This window comes from Microcaecilia unicolor, chromosome 12 (genome assembly GCF_901765095.1).
Source record: "Microcaecilia unicolor chromosome 12, aMicUni1.1, whole genome shotgun sequence".
Taxonomy (NCBI): domain Eukaryota; kingdom Metazoa; phylum Chordata; class Amphibia; order Gymnophiona; family Siphonopidae; genus Microcaecilia; species Microcaecilia unicolor.
In genome coordinates, this window is record NC_044042.1 from 19,290,835 (window position 1) to 19,314,446 (window position 23,612).

Consider the following 23,612-nt stretch of genomic DNA (forward strand, 5'->3'; position numbering starts at 1 on the left):
GTGAACCATCCCAAGAAGTGAGATTACATCCAGGGTATACATTTGAGTGATTTAAGTATAGTATTGCTTTGCAAATAAATCAAGGCAGCATTATATATTGGCTTTTGTTTGGAGCCTTTTCAAGAATACAAAGTGGGGAGCAGTTTGGGTACATTTTTTGAGCTGAAAATTGTCTTCCACCCAATAGTTAAAAGTATGTATAGGGCTGCAGAGAGACAAAATCAGGTGTGGGGTGGGACCCGCACCGCACCTGCGCCCTCCCTTGGTCTGTCTCTCTTCTCCTCCTGTGTGCTGGGACTCAGGTTATGGGATTAAAGGAGCTTTGCCACCACAGGTCCTTTTTCCTGCTGCATCCCTTCCCACCTAAGCGGAAAGAGGAAGTACTTCACACAGGAGGATTTGGGAAATGGCAGAGCTGCGTTAACGCAATAACAAGGGTCCCGGCACCCAGGAGCAAAAAAGAGATAGCCAGAAGGGTTTGCTCCCTCAGTCTGTGTGCCCGCCTGCTACTGGAAGAGTTGAAGGCTGGGCCCCGGGGAAACTTGTTCTGTCCCTTTTCCCTTTACTGAAGGTACAAGGGGAAGCAGTAGACAGGAATGTGTGCTCAGATTTCTTCCTACTGATTGGACCACTTGATTTGCTTCTGTAAGGCTCATGAAAGCAGTGATCAAGATCAGTACCAATACTGAAGCTCTGATGAGTGAGAAATAGGACTCAAAGAGAGTGAGAGAGCTTTCAAATGAGTGTGACTTAGCATCTCTTCCCTTGCCCTTTCCATCACCTCCATTTAAATTCTATAATTGCAGAGATGCCAAGTTACCAGTTCCAGCCTGGAAATTTTGGACAAGTCCTGGATTTCTGACCACCCCATCTGGGTGCATTATGTGACCTGCAGCATCGATTTCAGTGCACAGGATCAGGCACTACCAGATATTCAAAGTTACCAAATTTCAGGCTGGAAATTTTGGGACAGTCCTGAATTTCTGGCCGCCCCATGCTGATGCATTATGGGACTTGCATCACTGATCTCAATGGGTAGGATCAGGCTCTACAAATCTCACACTGCTTTAGGACATAATTTTAAAACCAGGACTGGATAAAAAGTCTCCAGCTGGACCTCAGTAACTTGGCATCTCTGCACTACATATCACACACTTTTTGGGGATGTAAGTTTAAAACCAGGAATGACCAGGAAGACTCCAACCTGGAACTGAGTAACATAGCCTCTAAGTTGCCAACTGGATCCAGATTTGCTTGACAGGGTAGATCCAGTTTACTGTTTACTTCATTTCACGCAGAGACTTGTAGTTCTGATTTTCCCAGTGCATTCCCCAAGAAAAACCAAGACTACAAATACAAATTCCTACATAGATCAACCATGTTTGGCGAATCTGGATCTGGTTGGCGACTTCATGAATTAGGATATATTTACTGCTAGAGTTGCCAACTAGCCAGTTTTCAGCTGGTCTGCCCAGTATTTCAATGGCCAGCATTTCTACCATTGCCTCTTGTCTTCACCCATCCCGGGTCCATTCAACATCCCTCCCTCTTCCCATGCACCGGGTCTCCTGAAATATGCCTTTTCTGTTAAGCGACAGTCGCAGTGATTCAAGCAAGCGGCTTCTGTCTTCATTTGGGGCTTTCTCTCAGCCATGTCCTGCACACGTGGCAACAGAAAGTTGCATCATAGGAAGTGGGACACAGCCAAGGGAAGGCCATGAATGCAGGCAGAAGCTGCTTGCTTGAATTATTGCGGCTGTCTTTTGTCAGCAAATGCCTGTTTCATGACCCCATCATGCATGGGAAATGCAGGGGGACAGGGAGAAATGCTGGGAGGACCCATGGGAGGGGAGGGGAGAGATGCTGTCTGGACTAGGAGAGGAAGGGAGAGGGACTCGAGCTGCTGAACTCATCCAGGGGGGAGAGAAGGAGAGTTGCTGGATCCACTGGGTAAAGGGAAAGAGAAGATGGAGGAAAAATTCCACATTTGCCGGGAGGGACTTACGAAATGCTGAACTCATCAGGGGAAGGGAGAGATGCTGGAGCCATCGGGAAAAGGCAAAGGAAGAGGAAGCTATGCCAATCTGCCAGGTGGGGGTGGGAGACTGAAATTCTGGATCCGCCCAAGTGAAGGGAGTGAGAGAGAGATGCTAGACCTGGGGGTTGGGGACAGGAGGGGTGGAGAGAGAAAGACCTATTGGGGGAGGGGGGGTTGGAGAGAGGGAGAGACCCAGCGAGAGATGCTAGTAGATCATGAGGTGGGGCAGGGGAGAGAAGCTGGCATCAGGGTGGGTTCTGTGGGAGGAAGTGAAGAGAGTGGGGAGGACACAGAAAAGAGATGCTGGGCATGGAGGTAGTATAGGGACAGGATCGTAGAATGGCAGTACTGGAAAAGGGAGGAATAGAGATAATGGGGAAAATGCTGGAAACGGGGAGGACAGGGACTCTGAGAGGGTAGATGCTGAACATGGAGAAAGATAGGGACACAGAGGGCAGATGCTAGGAGAGAGTGAATAGGGACAGAGGAATAGGAAGGAAATGCTAGACAGGACGGATAAGGGACACAGAGGGGAAATGGATGGTGAACATGGAGAGAGAATATATTCTATATATATAAAAGGCAACCCCAACGTTCTGAAGCCTCCACGGAAGTTGAGGCGCCCGAGATATCCGGTGTGCCCTGGAGTGTCTGCACCGCCCTCGCGTCAAAACGTCATGACGCGTCAAAACGTCATGACGTCGAGGGCGGAGCTATTGACACTCGAGGGCCGAAACGGCCCACAGCGAACAAGGCAAGTAGTTTCGAGGGACAGAGGGAGGGGGGCCCCTTGCTAGCGCCCGTTTCATTCCGCTCAGAAACGGGCATTTTTTCCTAGTGTTAAATGAACAGGAGACCCTGGAAAGACAGGAAAAGAGAAATGCAGAAAAGAAACACTGGGACAGTTGGTTGTAGAGGGGTGGGGGGAAGGCTGCGACAACAGGTATGGCAAGAGACAGGGTGGGGCATGGGCAGGGCAAAGGAGGGGCATGAAGCGGGGCAGTTGTCAGGCTTTTTCTCTGTCAAAACGTTGGCAACCCTATTTACTGCCAACTCTATATCGCTGTAATTGCTTTGTTTTCATTTCCTGTGCTGGTTGCAGATTCCTCGCTGTTGGTTAAAAACATTCTTATGCTTCCCTTGAAGTTAAGCCTTCTGTCTTCCAGCTTCCTATCAGGACTAGAGAGATGCCACTTTATCCCAGGTCAAGAGAACAGGTGAACCCATTTCTGTTTTTTGCCCCATTTCATGAGAACTGCCAAGTTACCCAGTTCCAGGAGGGAGACTTTTTGGCAAGTCATAATCTTAAACATACATATCCTAAAGTGATATCCCTTTTGTAGTGTCTGACTCTATCCATTTAAATCAGTTTTGCTGGTCCCATAATGCATCAGGACAAAGGACTGCCAACTTTTTGAGGGGGTCTTTTACGTAGGCATGCTGGTGTTTTTAGCGCTCATTAAAAATAGGTGCGCGCTGAACACTAAAGACGCCCATGTATTCCTATGGGCGTCTTTAGCGTTTAGCGCATGCCTATTTTTAACACGTACTAAAAAAACGCCAGCGCGCCTACGTAAAAGACTTCCTGAATAAACAAAAATCTGCCACTTTCCCGCATCCCTGATCCCACTGCTGGACCACCACTTCAATAAGGAGGCCAAGAAGAGGCATTGTTGAACACCATACCTGGTAGTGAAGGGATGCTCCGTTGCTGTTAATGATGTACAATCTCCAATGTAGAACCACTGAATATGAGGTAGAAATCTGCAGAGCAGCATGTGGGCCAAAGAGCTGATCTGAATGGTAAACCACATGGGCAGAAAAGGCACTGGCCGCAGGAAGAGCAAATGAAATGAGTGCTAAGCCCAGTGTGCCACCCGCTGTACTCTCCTGCTTTCAGCTGGGATTAGGTTGCTTCGGCTGTAGGACCAGTGCAAATGCAACATTAGCCAGAGACTCTTGCTATACCACTGTCAGCCTCTGTGAGGTAACCCCCTGTTTAATTGTCCGCTTTATGGTGGAAAGAAATCCTACCAAGCTCAATATCCATTGATTTAAAAATCTGATTGAGCATATTACCCTAACATTAACCCATTAGTGCCCAATGTTCCTATATGGGAACAAATCAATTTGTTCCCATATGGCTTATTATGGGAACATTGGGCACTAATGGGTTACGGTCACTGACAGTGAGTAGATTTCATGGAATTCTGTACTGGTCTTGTGGCTACAACGGTCATAGGTCTCACTCTTGTCAATATTATTCTTTCCTTCCCTAATTTAAAACTGAAAACACAACTAAAGCAGTACCTATAAATAGCAATGTAAATCAGGAAACAAAAATAATTTGTTACTTTCAAATAGTGGTACTTCCTCGGAAAAAGCTGAGGGCGTTGTTGGATTGAAGTTTTTCAGGTTGCAGCAAATGTTTCTCATGCATATTCATTGTGGGTATCCTGAAAACCTGACTGGCTAGGTGTGTCTTAAGGACTGGGTTGAAAACCTCTAGTTTAGGGCTTTGGTCACAGTTGCTTGACTTGCACAGCAAAGGGTTGCCAGCTGGCCGGTTTTCTGTTGGTCTGGTCTACGTTGACCGCTGGCAACCAGAAAGCCATTTTTTTTGCATGAAAGTGAGGCTGGGAGGCGGGAGGAGTAACAGTCATAATGACACTTTAGTTGTGATTAGGAGACATGAGGACAGGATTGTCAGAAATCCAGAACTAGGCCAAAATTTTCCTCCTGGAATTCTGGGTAACTTGGCAATTTTGTAGTTTTTTTAGGGGAAACAGAAAAAAAAATCAGAATTTAGATTTTGGATTGTAGGTTTATGATTCCATGCATGCAATAGAGCAAAACCAGGAGTGGGTCAACCTATTTACCTGACCTGGAATGAGGTGGCAACTCTTGGTATGCAACCTCTTTTATATATACTGAGGCTCATTTTCAAAGCACTTAGCCTCCCAAAGTTCCATAGAAACCTATGGAACTTAGCCTCCCAAAGTGCTTTGAAAATATGCCTCACTGTGTATGCCAGCTACGGATAGGCTGTGAGCCACTGCCAAGTAATTCCTGCCCCCTCAGTTATATTCCCCACTTAGAGATGAATCTTGATGAAGGTCAATAGTTTAGACATTTTAAGATTTTGCTAATTCCTCTGTAGGTCTCCAGATTATAATTTTGAGATTTTTCAGCAGCTTTTGACATTCATATTACATTGAACTACACACCTGTTATATGGCCCATCATTTCTTTTTATCACTTGTTCCTGTTTATTTTTCTTTCTATTGTTTATATTTTTATATGATTATAAAATCATTAAAATAGTTTAATAAAGGAGATGCATCTGGATATCTGCTGCTGACCTCAATTTGCCTGATTTGGTTGAATTTGCATTTTTTTTCCCTCTGGCAAGATTGCATGAATTCTCAGATGCTAGTCAAATCTTCGGGTCTCAGCATCCCTCCCACCTAACCTGGGCCTTCTGGCAGTGAGATACTGGCTGAGCAATGATCCTGTTCGGGGGAATGCCCCCCTCGGATAGGACCTGAGTGACTCAGTGAATTTGAGCCTGTACAATATGGGAGCTGAACAATCTGAGTTTCAGAGTACAGAGGTGTGCATGGAACATAATCTGGTCCCCGTCCCTACTCAGTTTGGATCTGTCCCCACCCATCCCTCCATCTTGTCAGTAGAGAATTAACCCAGTGGTTAGTGTGGAGGGCTGAGAACCTGGGGAACTGAGTTCAGTTCCTGCTGTTGCTCCCTGTGACCCTGGGCAAGTCACTTAATCCTCCACTGTTGCACCACAGAAAGGTGGTATATCAAATCCATGACCCTTTACTCTTCTTCTCCATTACATTGCTGCCGTCCCCAGTTTTCTTTTTACCCCAGCCATATTTGAGCGTCTTTTAAATTCAAGAAAAATATATTCTTAACACTTTATGTTAAGCAAGTAAAAAAACTGAAGAATTAAGTACCAATAAGTAAGCTGTTTTCTTTAATATCAAAGGCTATAATGTTCTCGCTGATCCACCGAATTGACACTAGAGGTATGCACGGGGGACATAATCTGGTATCTATCCCCACCCCATCCCAATCAAATTCTTTTCCATCCCTACTTCATCCCTGGCATAAATAGATTTTTGTCATCAATACCATGGATTCCTGTGGATTTCCCATGGTCCCCGCCCTGGTGCACACCCCTAATATAGAGACACAGCCTGATCTTGGTCCCTTCACCACTTGGGCTCTGGTGCTGTTGAACTAACTGCCCTGACCCCACTGTGGGCATCTTGAGCAGCAACAGTGGAACTTCTCTGGGTGCTAAGTGAAAAAATGGGAATCTGAATTGTTCCATGATTGGCGCCCTCTGAGTCGCAATCTGGGCCAGCAGAAGCACCAGGCAGCCTAGCAGCTGCCCAGAGCACCACAGTTTGGGGAGAGGGAGGCGTGACTATTTGCCCTGCATGGGACTACACTGCAGCTGTTTCCTCCCCCTTGGCTCTGATGCTCGCACTTGCTCATCATGGGCAACATCCCTGCCAGTCACTTGCGGGAGGGGCAGTAGTTAATACAGTGCCTGCTTAATTCTAGCACGCCACGGAGCCTGTGTTGCGGAATGGGCTCCGAGATCTATGTGCCTCATACAGCAAGACTGGCCTTCATCCTACATGTTAGAGCAATGCTCGCCACAAATGAGAGCAAGAATGGTGGCCATGGGGAAAATGGACACTGCAACACAGGGTGAGACAGGGCCTATGGATCCTTCTGCTGGCTGCAGAGGAGGATCAGGAAAATAGACCTGCTACACTGGGGATGGAAGGTGAAAGTGAGCCCAGGAGGAGCAGAGGGGGGTGAGGGAACACAAAGCTGGAAATTCTTCCAGGGGGATCTAATACTCTTGCACTGGCCCTGGTCTCATGACGTAAAAAGTGGGTGCTACTTGTGCAATGGGAGTCTTTTTGGGTTGGAGGGCTGTCCCTTTTTATTGCAGTCACTGTTCTCTCAGCTCTAAAGTCAGTATCTGAAGCATTAAGCCAGATCTATAACCTGCCATTGAAATGTGCCAAGTGCCCTCTGGTGGCTCGGAGAGCAAAGCACCAGATCTCTCGTTAGAGAGACTGGCCCTTATGCAGAAAAATGTCCTGGCCCAAAACTGATGAGGATTCTGCAGAGGGGCAACACTCGTAGTCGTTGCATGGACAGATTTAGGACCTGATAGGAGCCCTGGTGCATAGAACGTCAGCCAAAGACGGTTGTTGTGACCGCACTAAAGTATATTGGGAAGGGGAAGATCTTCAGCTAAAAGCAGAACATGAAGGCACTTGTGCATGAAGGCTTATTCCAGCATAACTGAGCTGGAAACCCAGAGGGGCAGAAAAAAGCTGCCTGGCCAAAGACAGACATGCAGAAATGTACTGGAACTGGGGGTATATTTAGAAGGGGAAAATAGTCAAACGTTTTGTTTTTACCATATGAGAGGAAGTTGGCTGCAGTTGGCCTTTACATCACAAGACCTTTTTTTAAAATAGCCCCACTTAAAGAAAAGTAGCCTGTTTGGGCCAATCCTGTGGTTCATGTCCTCTATCCAACAGTACCAATCAGGCTGGGGTGCACTGTCTGGACAGAAAAGACAGCAACCACTGCCCACCATTGACAAACAGCCAGGGGTAAACTGACAGTCAACTGGGCCTCCAGGCACTAAGCGTGATGGGCCCCTAAGCACCTATCAAAAATGATGGTGCTTACTCTCTCCTAGACGGAAGCTAGGGGACAGTGAGCACCCTAGTGCTGTGGACCCTCGGGCACTGCCCTATTGTCCCAATGGTCGGTTCATCCTTGCAAGCAACCCTGGTACTGCTCTACTGAAGACAGGACTCTTCAATATCCTGTGTTCAGAGGGAAGATTCCTCATGCGGGTTAAAAGGGGCGACAGCAGTGAAACATTTTAATTGCAATTAATCGTTCGATTAAAAAAAGGCATGCATACTTTCCAATTTTCAAACGTTGACCCAGACATCCTTTTTGAACAGGTGCTCAGCATTGCTGATTAAAATCCTGCACATCCTTTCCGGTTTTTAATGTTGACCTAGACATCCTTGTAGAAGGTGAACACATGCTCAGCATGGCTGAGATGATCCAGCCTTGACATTTTTTGTTTTTTTTGGTTAAGGTTGACTGCACAGTTTTTAAAACCTTCATCTTCACCAATCTCTGGTCTAGGAAGTTTAATATCTGATGGGAGGGAGGATGGGGGCTGGGGCTGTACTGGGAAAAAGGGAGGGATGGAGAAGGGTATAGCTGGAGCAGTGCTGGGGAGGGGGGGGGGGGGGGGGAGAAGTGCCAGGACCTCGATACACAGTCTATCTCTGGGTAAATTAATATGGTCTTATACGCTGCCTGAACCAAAGCATTTAGACCACACCAAGATGTGCCCTGAGAACAGAATGCAACAGTTTTGTACCTGAATTTCTATACTAAAATAGCTTGTTTTGCATTAGTAGATACATGCTGAGCAGTGCATGCTAAATTCCCTTAATCCCTTCCTTCCTCCTAGCAGTTACCCAGTTCAAACCATACTGGCTGAAAAATGAAAGCATTCAAAATGAAACTGTGTTTGTAAGGGGGAGACGAAAAAGATTTAAAATTAAAACGGGCCTTACCTCGGAGAACAAGCACAGCGTCTGCTCTGCACGCTTTACAGTCCGGAGAACGGGCATAGCGCCTGCACGCTTCCTCTCTTCCCTTGGGCGCCACTGATGACCCAGAAGCCTTGCTGGCATACAGAGGAAGTTGTTTCGGGGGGAGGGAGTGGGATAAGGCAGAAGCACGCCTTCCGGATCGGCAGTGTGGTGATCGATGGCGCTACTCGAGAATGGAGATGAGTTAAACGCGGGGGTGAGGGGCGGGGCTGCATTAAAAAAAATTGTCACGTTAATATCGCGTTAATTGCCCACCCCTAGTTAAAAGTGATAAGAGGTTTTAATTTTTCTCTCTATCCCACACATTTTTTTAAATATTTGGATTCTTAGCTTGCTTTTACAGTATTTAGGTATAATAGGCCTGATATTTTAAATGATTTAAATGGCCAGGAGAGGCTCCTGGCTGTTTAAATCACCTATCCAGGGCTCACTGGGCATATTAAGCAGCAAGTAACCGGATTGTGCTGCTGAAAATGTCTAGTTAGCGCTCGAGGCGTTCCGGGGGTGGAGTCAGCACTTGGCCGGTTAAGTGTCGCTATTCAGCACTTAACCAGCTACGATAATTGCATGAAAGTCAGTTCTATCTTTAGACTGAATATCGCAGTTTTGCTGTCCCCTGTATACGTGGAAATTCAACACCAGAGCCTGGACATGACCTGGCACTGAATTTCCTGGGATTGTGTTGGCGATGGTCAGCAAAACAGCCGTCAGCTGATTATCTTCCTCTATAAGTTCCAGCACCTGATACAATGGGAGATAAAAAGGGCAATTCTATAAATTGATACCTAAACATAGACGCCAATCATGTGCATTAAGTTATAGAACAATGGCATTTACACAGGTGATTGGTGCCACTAATTGGCATTTATTTATTTTATTTATTTGTTACATTTGTATCCCACATTTTCCCACCTATTTGTAGGCTCAATGTGGAGGAGTAGCCTAGTGGTTAGTGCAGCAGACTCTGATTCTGGGAAACTGGGTTCAATTCCCACTGCAGCTCCTTGTGACTCTGGGCAAGTCACTTAACCCTCCATTGCCCCAGGTACACAATAAGTACCTGAATATATGTAAACCGCTTTGAATGTAGTTGCAAAAACCTCAGAAAGGTGGTATATCAATTCCCTTTCCCTATTTGAGATTCTACATGGAATGTTGCTACTATTGGAGATTCTAGATGGAATGTGGAATGTTGCTATTCCACTAGCAACATTCCATGTAGAAGCCTGCCCTTGCAGATCAGCAATGCGGCCGTGCAGGCTTCTGTTTCTGTGAGTCTGACGTCCTGCACGCCACCTTTTGTGTCTTGCCCGAGATCAAAACAAGCGTTAATGGGGAAACAAGGATTCCTATAAAGTAACAGAGAGAGGGAACCAAATACAGAAAAAGTCCCAGCAAAAAAAAAAAAAGCACAAAGGGCCTTTAAAAACGAAAGGGAACAATGTTCTTTCATAAAAAAAAAATTTTTAATAGTGAACTTTGATTGAAGGAAGACCCGACACGGGCCGTGTTTCGGTGCTACCGCACCTGCGTCAGGGGTCACACCAATGACAAAGGAGGCTTCAACAGGCTAATTTCAAAAGGATGATGATTTCCAAAATTGTGTGTGATGTGTTCCTCCAAATAAAATGCAGAGCTCACACACATCAAAAATAGGAGTTTAAACGTTTTTAATGACTTTGGAAAGGAACACCATACTTGAACAGCCTGGTAGCAAACAGAATTTATTAAGACTTTCTGATAGCGAAATCCCGACATTGAAGGGAGATAGATTAAACAAGAGTCACAGGCTCTAGATAATCTAATGCTATTAGGAAATTAAAACAGGCCTATTATATATTCTGGACTGGATCCTTCTAAAGTGTTGTAAATCATACTTGCTAACTTTAAAGTTAATACGAGCCTGTAAAGGTAACCAGCGTAAATTAATCAAGGCAGGAGTATCTCTGTCCAATTTTTTTCAGATGTAAAATCAAGTTAGCTGCAATATTTTGAAGTATCTGAATTTAGAATGGAGTTTAACTGCAATGCTTGAATACAGACTGTTACAGTAATCTAACTGCCAGAACCAATTTAAAAAAAATGTTCTTCTGGAGTATCAAATGTAATTTTCAGAGATCTTCCTTATATCATATGTTGTGGGAATGTCCTGGAATCAGGATGTTTTGGGGTAAAATTATGGGATTCTGTGAGACGTTGATACATAAGAAGATAAGTTTGCCGCCCCAAAGCATAGTGTTAGGATTGGGCGGGAGTGGGAGGGATTTGCGACACATGGAGAGATTATTCGTCTATAAGGCTATTATGATTGGGAAACAATGTATTATGCAATATTGGACCCAGGATGTGGGGCCCTCATACTGGATATGGAGAAATATGCTGCATTCCCTGGCGACGATGGAGGCACATAGTGTGCACAGTAGTCCTAGAAGTAGACGACGCTTCTGGGAGGTTTGGGAACCATACGTGCAGGCGCTCTCAGGTAGAGCTCGTAGCTTATTGGTTAACTCACGCGATAGATTGGTGCTGGTAGAGGTGGGGTAAGATTAATGAATACACCTGTGTGGGAAGGCTGGGGGGGAAGGGAGGAATGGGAGTACCAGGGGGGGGGGGGGATGGAAGGGGGGAGTGGAGGTTTCAAAGATCAAAGTGCCATAGTGAAAGAAGTTGAATCAATAAGGGGGGGAGGAGAGGGGGGAATGATAACGTTCAATATGGTTTGTATTCATCAGTTGCTAGCACTCTGGAAGGTTTAGGAGTTTCTGCAGTGATGATGTAACTATGTTCTATAAATGTTTGTGTGATCTTTAATAAAAATGTTCTTCTGGAATGCAGTTACACCGAGTGGAAATAACATGTTGCAAAGAGAAGGAGTGGAGATAGATAGATTTATTTATTTATTTTGTTGCATTTGTATCCCACATTTTCCCACCTTTTTGCAGGCTCAATGTGGCTTACAATACATCATGAATGGTGGAAATATATAAGAAAATAGACATTTAGTATTACAGAAGGATCTTGGTTAACATTTTATAATGATAAAACATGATAGTATTATAACAAGCGGATATTATATTAAAAGACAATTCTGGATGTATGTGGGGGAGTTCACATTTGTTGATCTTTGTGGTATGCCTTGTTAAAGAGATGGGTCTTCAGTAGTCTATGGAAGTTAGTTAGTTCATAAATTGTTTTAAAGTTGCGCGGCAGCGCGTTCCAGAGTTGTGTGCTCAGGTATGAAAAGGTTGACGCATGCGTTAGTTTGTATTTTAGACCCCTACAGCTGGAGAAGTGAAGATTAAGGAATGTGCGGGATGATTTTTTTTTGCATTCGTGGGTGGTAAGTCTATTAGGTCTGACATGTAGGCTGGGGCATCTCCGTGAATGATTTTGTGAACCAGGGAGCATATTTTGAAGGTGATGCGTTCTTTAAGTGGGAGCCAGTGTAGCTTTTCACGTAGGGGCTTAGCACTTTCATATTTTGTTTTACCGAATACGATTCTGGCTGCAGTGTTCTGGGCTGTTTGAAGTTTCTTGATTATTTGCTCCTTGCAGCCAGCGTACAGTGCGTTGCAGTAGTCTAGATGACTAAGTACCATTGATTGTATCAGGTTACGGAAGACGGTCCTTGGGAAGAAAGGTCTTACTCTTTTTAATTTCCACATTGAGTGGAACATCTTCTTGGTTGTGTTCTTCGCATGGTTCTCAAGTGTTAGGTGTCAATCAATGGTAACTCCAAGAAGTTTTAGGGTGTTCGAGATTGGGAGATTCAGTTTTGGTGTATTAATTTTGGTGAATTTGTTCGTGTTATGTTGTGAGGTGAGTATTAGGCATTGGGGTTTTTTACATCTGAAAGACCCCATATCTGCATCCCTCCGTGATGTGATCACATTTTTACAAAGGTTAATATTTTACGTGACACTTTCCCCCCGCTTGACTTCTCTACAAATTATCCATTGCCACTGGATCCTGACCCACTACCAAGCTCTACTTTTGGAGGGTTTTTTCCGGTTTGATCTCCCCTTTTTTGCTTCTGCTATTTCATCATTGAAGCCCTCTTCTCTTTATACAAATCCTATCCCAGCTACTCTGTTGAAGCATTTTGCAGAACATTTTCTACCTTTTCTCCACTCAACGTTGACTTCAAGTTTGTCTGCCGGTGTGTTCCTAGAGGCCTGGAAGACAGCTGCCATTCATCCCCATTGTGAAGGTCATAACGGTGATCTTTCTTCCTGTTCAAACCTTCGACCCCTTTCTAATCTTCCCTTCCTTTCTAAAGTGGTTGAAAAGGTTGTAGCAGAACAAATGACGCAATTGTTTGATAAAAATGGTTTTCATCCTTGTCAAACTAATTTTCGCACCATCATTCCACTGAACATTCTCTCCTGGGCCTTGTCAACTAGATTAAACTCATTGTAAACAGTGGTAAGGATGCCATTCTCATTACACCTGACTTATCTGCTTTTGATTTAGTTAATCATTCTCTCCTTCTCAGACACCTGACTGACTTCCCTCATCTATGGAACAGTCCTTGTTTGGTTTTAGTCTTACTTATCTGATAGAGTTTTTTTTTCATGTATGTATATTAACATAGTAGATGACGGCAGAAAAAGACCTGCACGGTCCATCCACAACAAGATAAACTCATATGTGCTACTTTTTGTGTATACCTTACCTTGATTTGTATCTGTCATTTTCAGGGCACAGACCGTAGAAGTCTGCCCAGCACTATCCCTGCCTCCCAACCACCGGCTCTGGCACTTTCTGATCCCAGACCTCTCAACACAAGAGTCCCTTAGGGTTCTACCTCGGACCATTTCTTTTTAATATTTTTTCCTTCTCCACTCGCTTTACTAATTCAATCACTTGACCTTTTCTTTTATGTATATTCAGATGATATTCAGATTAGTGCCCCATCCTTCTCTCAGTCCATGCCATTAATTTCATCTAAATTGGACACTATTGCAGACTGGCTAGCTGAAAATCATATGAACCTTAACCCTGCTAAATCATCAATTATTTTTTTCCTCAGGTTCTGTGTGCCCCTCCATGTCCCTTCCTTGTTCCCCTCTCATTCATGATGGTATTGCAGTCCCCCTCAAAGACTTGGTAAAAGTTCTTGGGGGGGGGGGGGTTAACTAGATAGCTCTCTTTCTTTTTGAAAGCAGATTTCAACTGTTATTCAATGTAGCTTATTACTTTAAGGCAGATTCATTCTATCAATTCAGTGCTAGACATTGCACTTGTTATCACAAAATTGGACTACTGTAATTCATTATTTTACTGCTTTTTTAAATTTGGAAACTGCAAATGGTCCAGAATACTGCTATCATATTACTTCTTTTTTTTTCTTTCTTCTTTTTGTTGACAGAGTTTTAATTATACAAATAGATTAAACAAAAAAATAAAAATAAAAAGTAAAATGAATTTACAGTGGCTTCACTAGAAATATCAAATTACAAATATCAGGAGACACTCCATGAAGTTGCGAGAGAATGTGGTAAAAGCAGTTAGCTTAGCGGGGTTTAAAAAGGTTTGGATAGCTTCCTAAAAGAAAAGTCCATAAGCCATTATTAAAATGGACTTGGGAAAATCCACTGCTTATTTCTGGGATAAGCAGCATAAAATGTACTGTTTTGGGATCTTGCCAGGTACTTCTGACCTGGATTGGCCACTGTTGGAAACAGGATACTGAGCTTGGTGGACCTTCAGTCTGTCCCAGTATGGCAACTCTTATGTACCTATATAAATCAGAGAACATGTTTTTTCACTCAATGCATAATTAAGCTGTGGAATTCATTGCTGGCGAATGTGGTGAAAGCAGTTTGTGTAACTGATTTTAAAAAGGTTTGGGCATGCTCCTGGAGGAAAAGTCCATAACTGCTATTAAGGTAGAATTGGGGAAAGCCTCTCCTGCCCACTTAAATTGCTTCCTGCTACCTAAGTGGGGATATTCAGCGGCACTTAACTGGAGAGTGCTGCTGAATATCCCCACAGACTGCCCAACTAAACAGTGGGCAGTACAGGGGGCATCGCTGGGAGTGGCACTGGGGAGGAGCCCGGGATTATGCGGTTGCCAGCAATATTCAGTGCCAGCACTCGAATAGCTATGTGGCCTAATTTAGGACAGCTCAAAAGCTGGAATATAATGGGCGTCTTATCATTTAACACAGGCAAATCTTTAGCGCACCTTAGTAAAAGGATCCCTTAATGTCATGATAGATAGATGGAGATATGAAGGACAAGCAAGAAAGGGAAAACCCGGCAATTTATCTGAAAAAGATGCATTGAAGCTTGTCCACAAAATGCAAAACCTTTATGACAGCTCGGGAGTAGAATCTCACATTAACCCACATAAGGTCAGCTTAGAAAAGTCATCGGTTTGAGCAGTTTCCTCACTTCACTTCAAAGCTGGAGTTACTTCCTCTTTGCATTGGACTTTTCTGGTAGTGATCAGTTTTCTGACATTTCTTCTGCTTACCGGAGCTGAGCTAGGAGCTGGAGAGATTGTTTTCCTTCGCCCAACTCTGGAGCCCCTGTGCAGCCCTTTCATGCCTGGTCAGTTCCACGTTGGAGGTCAGAGATGAAGGAGGGGAACAACTTGAGTGTCCTGCACCTCGTGGCTCATTTTGAAAACGAAAGGTAACCATTTATGAACTTTCAGTGAGGAAGAAGGGAAGATCCATGGGGCAGGGGAGCAGGATGGGAAAGGGAACGGGATTTGATGTACTGCTTTCTGTGGCTACAATCAAAGTGGTTCATGTATTATATACAGGTACTTATTTTGTACCTGTGGCAACGGAGGGTTAAGTCACTTGCCCAGAGTCACAAGGAGCTGCAGTGGGCATCAAACCCAGTTTCCCAGGATCAAAGTCCGCTGCATTAACCACTAGGCTACTCCTCCAGAGAGAAGGGTCCAAAGCACAGCAGGTGTAGGGTGGCACAGTGTTTAGGTATGTGAAGTGGGGACTGTACTCACAGGCCAGTTGCAGGACAGAATAATGCCACACCTCCCTTCCCTTTCTTGCATGTGTGTTTTTAAACTCTTCAAGATGGTTGGGTGGCATTGCCACCACCTTCACCTAGCTTGGTACCTGGGATAATCACTCATCTTTCTGACTGCTTGTAACAGCTTTGATTGTTTAGATTGTAGTTGCCATATCTCAAAAAGATATCGTAGAATTAGAAAAGGTACAGAGAAGAATGAGCAAAATGATAAAAGGGATGAAATGGTTCTCTTATGAAGAAAGCCTAAAGAGCTTAGGGGCTATTCAGTTTAAGATTACTAGCAGGGCACTGCTTGAGGAAGCTCACAGTGCTAGACTGATACTTTGCATCTGGTAAACACAAGAGGTTCTGAGGAGAGTGGAGAAGTAGCCTTACTGGTTAGAGCACCAGGCTGACAATCACGGAAGCCCAGTTCAAATTCTTCTTCTGTTCCTTGTGAGCTTGGGCAAGTCGCTTAACTCTCCATTGCCTCAGATACATACTTACAGGGGAGAGGAAAAAAACTTAGGGGGTCTTTTACTAAAATTTAGCTTGAGTTATCTGCAGCAAGGCCCATAGGAATAAAATGGGCCCTGCTGCAGATAACTCGAGCTAAACTTTAGTAAAAGACCCCTCCCCCCCTTAGTGTACCTAAATGTAACTCACCTAGAGCTACTACTGAAAAAGGTGTGAGCAAAGCCTAAATAAAGAAAAAAACATGGGAGAGGTCCAGCTCCTCACACTTGCTTCACTTTGCCCTGTGCCTTTGCTTGCAGTCTGCAGTTCTTCTGATCTCTTTGGGGCTCTTTCTGTGTGAGGATAGACACAGACTAACAGGGGGAAACTTGGAACAAGAAACTGACCCTATGTGAGGAACAGAAATTGGAGAAATAATACCCACTGCTGCAAAATCAAAATACAGAAGTGGTCACAGCAGCTGCAGGAAAGTGTCCATGGCTCAAGCCACAGGAGATCCAAAGTCTAATGGGGCATGCAGTTGAGATGCTGCCTTTCTATGGTACAACCAAAGCAGTTTACATATCACATACAGGTACTTTTCTCTGCCCTTAGTGGGCTCACAACCTAGGTTTTTTTTTTTGTTCCTGGGGCAATGAAAGGCTAAATGACTTGCCCAGAGTCACAAGGAGCCACAGTGGGAAGCCAACCAATTCCCTTGGTTCTCAGCCCACTCCTAAGTCTCTTGTCCATTGGAGGTAGGTTGGGGTTGGACAGCGCTTGGTTTCACAGAAGGAAGGAAAGTGGCTGCTGCCCACTGCGGCAACTCCAATAGGAAGATTCATAAAAGAGAGAAATAAGTGGAGGAAAAGAAGAAAAAATTACAGCAATTGAAATCTTAAAACAGGCAACTTTCACTTGATGTGGCTTTATTGAGCTGGGCAGTGACTTGACTTCTGTGGCAGAATTTACAGGTCTGGACTCAGTCCCATACAAAACTACTACTACTATTTATCATTTCTATAGCGCTACTAGACATATGCAGTGCTGTACACTGAACCTGTAAGAGACAGGCCCTGCTCTGTAGAGCTTACAATCTAATTCAAGACAGACAAACAGGACAAATAAGGGATAAGGACAAAGATTACCAAGATTCTGGAATCCCAAAAACTACTACTACTTATCATTTCTATAGCGTTACTAGACGTACTCAGTGCTGTACACAGAACGTGTAAGAGACAGTCCTAGTTCGACAGAACTTACAATCTAATCATAAGTACATAAGTAGTGCCACACTGGGAAAAGACCAAGGGTCCGTCGAGCCCAGCATCCTGTCCACGACAGCGGCCAATCCAGGCCAAGGGCACCTGGCAAGGTTCCCAAACATACAAACATTCTATACATGTTATTCCTGGAATTGTGGATTTTTCCCAAGTCCATTTAGTAGTGGTTTATGGACTTGCCCTTTAAGAAACCGTCTAACCCCTTTTTAAACTCTGTCAAGCTAACCGCCTTCACCACGTTCTCCGGCAACGAATTCCAGAGTTTAATTATGCGTTGGGTGAAGAAATATTTTCTCTGATTTGTTTTAAATTTACTACACTGTAGTTTCATCGCATGCCCCCTAGTCCTAGTATTTTTGGAAAGCGTGAACAGACGCTTCACATCCACCTGTTCCACTCCACTCAATATTTTATATACCTCTATCATGTCTCCCCTCAGCCGTCTCTTCTCCAAGCTGAAAAGCCCTAGCCTCCGTAGTCTTTCTTCATAGGGAAGTCGTCCATCCCCGCTATCATTTTAGTCGCCCTTCGCTGCACCTTTTCCAATTCTACTATATCTTTCTTGAGATGCGGCGACCAGAATTGAACACAATACTCATGGAGCGATACAACAACAGCATTATAACATCCTCCCACAAACAGGACAAATAAGGGATAAGGAGAAAGAGTAGCAAGATTCCGGAATCCCCAAAACTTCTACTACTTATCATTTCTAAAGCGCTACTAGACGTTCGCAGCTCTATCCACTAAACATGTAAGAGACAGTCCCTGCTTGACAGAGCTTACAGTTTAATCAAGACAGACAAACAGGACAAATAAGGGAACACATAAGTGTCCTCAAATGATACATCAGCGTAGCTTAAAGTAAGCTTTACCCGTATTCAGCCACTGTACACTTCTGCTCAGGGTAAAATACTGAAAGAATGGTGATACATCTGAAAACCAGACCTGAGCCAGGAACTACTGACCAAAAGCGAATGTGAAAGCTTATTCCTGAAACATTTCAGATGTTCATAATTTCTCAACTGCGCAAAGAAAGGAGAAATAGGGATAAGGCCTAAAAGGGGAAGGAATAGAACTGAGAAATGGGCAAGCAGACTGGGGGGGGGTCTTTTACTAAAGCTTAGCTCGAGTTATCTGCAGCAGGGCCCATTTTATTCAACTTAAGCTAAGGTTAAGTAAAAGACCCCCCCCCCCCCTATGTTTGGCATCAATAAGCCAGTGGATGAAAACTAATCACTTAGGGGTTCCTTTTACCAAGCTGCGGGAACAAGGGCCCTGCGGGGTAGCGTTGGGGGCCATTTTTCCCACATGCCAGGGCCCTTTTTACCGCAACAGGTTAAAAAGCCCCAAAAACAAAATGGCCATACAGTAGGAAAACTCTTACCATGTGGCCATGTGGCGGGACGCCTTTGCCGCCACCCATTGAGGTGACGGTAAGGGCTCCCACAGTAACCCGGCGGAAATTGGACGATGCTGATTACCGCTGGGTTACTACCACACTAACCATTTCCAGAGGTTTCCCCCCCCCCCCCCCCCAGAAATGGTGCACGGGGACCCGGAACTACCGCTGGCGGCTGCGTCGGGCCGGCGGTAGTTCTGAGATGGCGAGCAGTAAGCCCACGTTGGGCTTACCGCCGCTCTGTAAACGGGCCCCTTAATGGTGAATGTCACCGACACACAGATCCTGCTGCTCTCTGGGTATATTTCCGAGCAGTGGCGATCCTAGGCCGGCTGCCACCACAGCCGCGCGCCTGTCTGCTCCACTGGCTCCCTGCTCCCTCTGCCCCAGAACAGGAAGTAACCTGTTCTGGGGCAGAGGGAGCAGGGAAACAGCGGAGCCGACAGGCGCTCGGCTGCTCTTTGCACCCTCCAGCAGCGTGCACCCGGGGCGGACCACCACCCCGCCCTTGCTACGCCTCTGTTTCCGAAGATATTCCTGCTTCTTTCACAATTGGAAATTATTTTAGTTAACAAAGGCTTGAATTCTTCTCTTTAAAGTTTCATGTGCAGAAAATTATTAAGGACGTATTTTTTTAGATTTATTTATTTATTTTATTAGGATTTATTTACCAACTTTTTTTGAAGGAATTCACTCAAGGCGGTCTACAGTAAGAATAGATCAAACATGAGCAGTAGGCAATTACAGCAGTAAAAATATTCAAATAATACAAAATATGGCATAGTATACTACTTACAGTGTCAACACAATACGTAATAGAACATTTTAATTGATTTTAATTGATAGTGAAGGGTATAAGCAAACATGGAACATATTTACAGGTAAGAGAGTAAGAAGAGTTAAAAAGTAAGGTGACTAATTTAAAGAAAGTTGCACATGAGGTCAGAGAGACGGTTAAATATTATCTCAGCTAGGGTAGGAGTGGATAAACCTGTCCTGCAGTATATGCAGCCCGTGTCACTCCTTGTGTGTGTGAGTGAGACTAACAAGTTAGTTACTTCTTCCATTCAAGGCTTGGTTGAAGAGCCAAGCTTTCACCTGCTTCCTGAAGTAGAGGTAGTCTTGTGTTAAGCGGAGCCTTTCAAGCAGTGCATTCCAGAGCGTGGGGGCTACTCCGGAGAAGGCTCGCTTGTGGGTATCACACCTTGTAATGTCTTTTGGAGAGGGTGTGGTTAGTGATAGTCCTTGAGAGGACCTTAGTGTCCTTGGTGGTATGTAGAGGATCATCCTGTTCTTAAGGTACTCAGGGCCATTTCCTTTAAGGGCCTTGAAGATCAGACTTTGAGGCATATTTTCAAAGCACTTTGGGAGGCTAAGTTCCATAGGTTTCTATGGAACTTTGGGAGGCTAAGTGCTTTGAAAATGAGCCTCATAGAGTTTTAAATTTAGCCCTGTATTGTACTGGTAGCCAATAAAGATTTTGCAAAAATGGAGTGATGTGGTCATGTCGCTTGCAACCTTCTATGAGTCTTGCATTCTGAATCAATTGGAGCTGGTGCAGGCCCTTTGTAGTCAGACTGTTGTATAGTGCATTGCAGTAATCCAGTCTTGATGTTACCATGGCATGTACAACTGGGATAAGATTTACCTTCTCGATGTAAGGAGAGAGGCAGCGCAGCTGTCGCAAATAGTAGAAGCAGCTCTTGAAGGTTGCTTGGATTTGGGGAATCAGAGTAAGTGTTGAATCTAATTGTATTCCAAGGTTCCTGGCTTGTGATTTGAGGGGGAGTTCATACTTCCCAAAAGAGATTTTGATTGCGATTGTTGAGACGCTTAAAAGAGCTTTTGAATTATAGAAATTTTTGGATAGTGATTCAAAGTATTATTAACCCATGCTTTGACTACTGTAATGGTCTTTTGGCAGGATTATCCAAGAACTTATTAGGAGCATTGCAAGTGTCGCAAAACACCATGGCCAGAGTTTTGGTAGGATGCTCCCATTACACGCATATTTCACCTGTCTTGAAATGACTCCACTGGCTTCCTATTGAGCAAAGGATAGAGTATACAATAACATTTTTGGCTTTTTAAGTTTTGAATAATACAGTTTCTGTGCTCTTTGCAGCAGGATTACATTTATACCAACCGGTAAGAGTTTTGAGATCAACAAATGAGGCCCTTTTCCATCTTTTGGTGTGTGCGTTTAGAGCAGGGGTTCTCAACCCAATCCTCGGACACACCTAGCCAGTCGGGTTTTCAGGATACCCATAATGAATATGCATGAGACAGATTTGCATGCCCTGCCCCCCCCCCCAGTGTATGCAAATTTATCTCATGCATATTCATTGTGGGTATCCTGGAAACTTGACTGTCTAGTTGTGTCCTGAGAACTGTGTTGAGAACCCCTTATTTAGAGGACTATTGCTCAGCCATATTTACAATAGTCGGCCCACAGCTTTGGAATTCTTTACCCCTTAGGTTGAGAAGGATTCAGAGTTTTGATCTCTTTAAGTGGAGTCTAACATTTATGAATTGAGACCTGAGTCTTACGCTGTCAGGGTTAGGAGAAGATGAGTATTTGCAACTGGGGATGAATTGTTGTAAGGCTTTTGAGATTGACTGTAGTATTTTATGTATGTTGATGTTCTAATGTATTCTTTTTGATTTATCTTATTGTGTGTGTTTTTATTTGGAATCTGTTGAGAATTGCTAAGATCATGTGGAGTATAAGTATTGACTCAAGCTACACAGCTGTTTTATCAAAGTTTAATTGTTAGTAGTTTATATTGCTAATTAATGCCACAGCTCTTATGCCTTGGCCTCCGATTCTAGCTCTTCTCCTGTGGTTCTTTGACCCTGTATGATGTACACTTTTGAACCGCTTTTAATTTCCATGCTCCCTTTCAAAGAGATGGTCATTTGCACAAGCACAATAAGGGTCATTCAGCCGGCAGAAATGCTGATTACCACCGGCTAATTTAGACCTAGATGTTCAATGCTGGGCCATGTCCAGACACTGGCGTTGAATATCAGAGTGGGCGACGATACCCGGAAGTTATGTGGGTATGGCATTATTTAGTGCCGTACCTGCATAGCCAACCACACAAAGACTGGACTGCTGTTTAAGTGGTCCTGTTGCCCAGTTAGCTATACAGGCACCAGCATCTAATATGACCAGTGCCCCTATAACTTCCTGGAATACTTCAGCCCTTTCCCAGGACTGCCATGGATACTCGTGGCATCTCCTGGCTAAGTACCTTCCTGAGCTGCTCAGCATGGCTTCAGTATTCTAATGATTGTGTTTTGAAGTTGCAAGAAACTTTCTGTAATGTATCACACACTGTCTTGTGTGTTTAGGGTAACCAGCAACAGGAATGAATGGAGCCCTGCTACTCCTTCAGCCTTCCAAGAAGCCATTCATTCTGAAGCCTTTATTAAACCGCCTCTACAGGAACTACCAAAGCCAGCTTGGAGGCCTCAGGCAGTTCAAGAGCACATAATCCTGACAATAAGAGCCACAGCCAGTGATGGAGAAGAGAAAGAGAGCAGACTGAGAGCCCCATCTTCCCTTCTCAGAGCCCCATCTCCCCTTCCCAGAGCCCCATCTCCCCTTCCCAGAACCCCATCTCCCCCTCTCAGCGCTCCATCTTCCCCATCCAGGACAGAGACACAGTTGCCTCCCCAGGAACTGGAAGTCACACCAGGCAGGATTGAACTGCAGGGCTCAGAACAGATACCTCCTCAGAAGCAAAGGCTGGGGAAAGGAGTCAGCAAGAGGTACATGCACTCCTTCCCAAACCAGATTCCTAATCTCTCCTGGAGGATGCTGGAAGGAAATGCTCAGAAGGGACAGAACTCAGATAATGGAGAGAGCACAAACCAGGTAATTTAGCACCTGGGTCAACCAGGTAGCCCAGCTCATTGGGTAATCACGCATTCTAGAGGTCTGGTCAGCTTCCTGGAAGAAAAGTCCATAAACATTTAATAGCCAGGTATACTTGGGGCAGCCATTACTCAACCCTGAAAATAAGCTATGGGAAATAGAACTACCCTTTGGAATTGGCTGGGTACTTGTGACTTGGACTGGTCAATCTTGGAGACAGGATGCTGGGCTTGATGGAAATGAGTCCTACTCAGCTATTTGTTTATGTCAGCTACTGGGAGGTACTGAATCATGCCAAGTCTCGAATACTGGAATGGGAAGTGTAGAGGCAGGACTACATGGGCCTCCTGGTCTTCAGTAATGCCAAGTCTCACTCATTAGACGTGTGTCACATGTAACTGAAAGCTGTCTCGCTCTCTTTCAGCCCCTTCTCTCTTATTAGGAGTGTATCACACTCATTTGAAGGCTGTCTTACTCTCGCACTCTTTCATCCCCTTCTCTGACACCCATTTAAAGACTCTCTCACTCACTCTTTCAGCCCCTATGAGAGTGTCACACTCATTTGAAGGTTCTCTCACTCTCATGCTTTTTATGTTTCAACATTTTTATTGATGACATTTCAAAAACATAAATACTTTACATCTCTTGATATGCAAACTCGGTATTAAAACAGGGAACAGTGAAAACTATTTGCTACATTTAGTCATCAACCTTTTTACTGTTTTATCCCCTCTCCCCCCACCCTCTTGGAGCCATCTAGTAGATGGTCGTTACACCCGGTCCCATCTTATATTTAGCAAGTGAGGTTCAGTAGCATACTGCGGCCTCGTGGGCTCAATTTCTGTATGTACCAATTCCAAAT

General features: G+C 44.5%; 1 protein-coding gene across 2 annotated transcripts in view; it reads left to right on the forward strand.

Annotated features, from left to right (window-relative positions):
- The first annotated feature begins 3,183 nt into the window (after window positions 1–3,183).
- FGD2 (FYVE, RhoGEF and PH domain containing 2) overlaps window positions 3,184–23,612 on the forward strand; it is a 54,414-nt gene continuing 33,985 nt past the window's right edge. Inside the window, exons 1-2 of one of the 2 annotated variants that reach the window (XM_030221254.1) lie at window positions 3,184–3,255; window positions 22,225–22,750. In XM_030221254.1, coding sequence (XP_030077114.1) covers window positions 22,649–22,750 — 102 coding nt within the window. In that variant the 5' untranslated portion in view covers window positions 3,184–3,255; window positions 22,225–22,648. Of the gene's footprint in view, window positions 3,256–15,231; window positions 15,382–22,224; window positions 22,751–23,612 lie in introns of those variants that run through there. The other variant, XM_030221253.1, reaches the window with a different exon arrangement.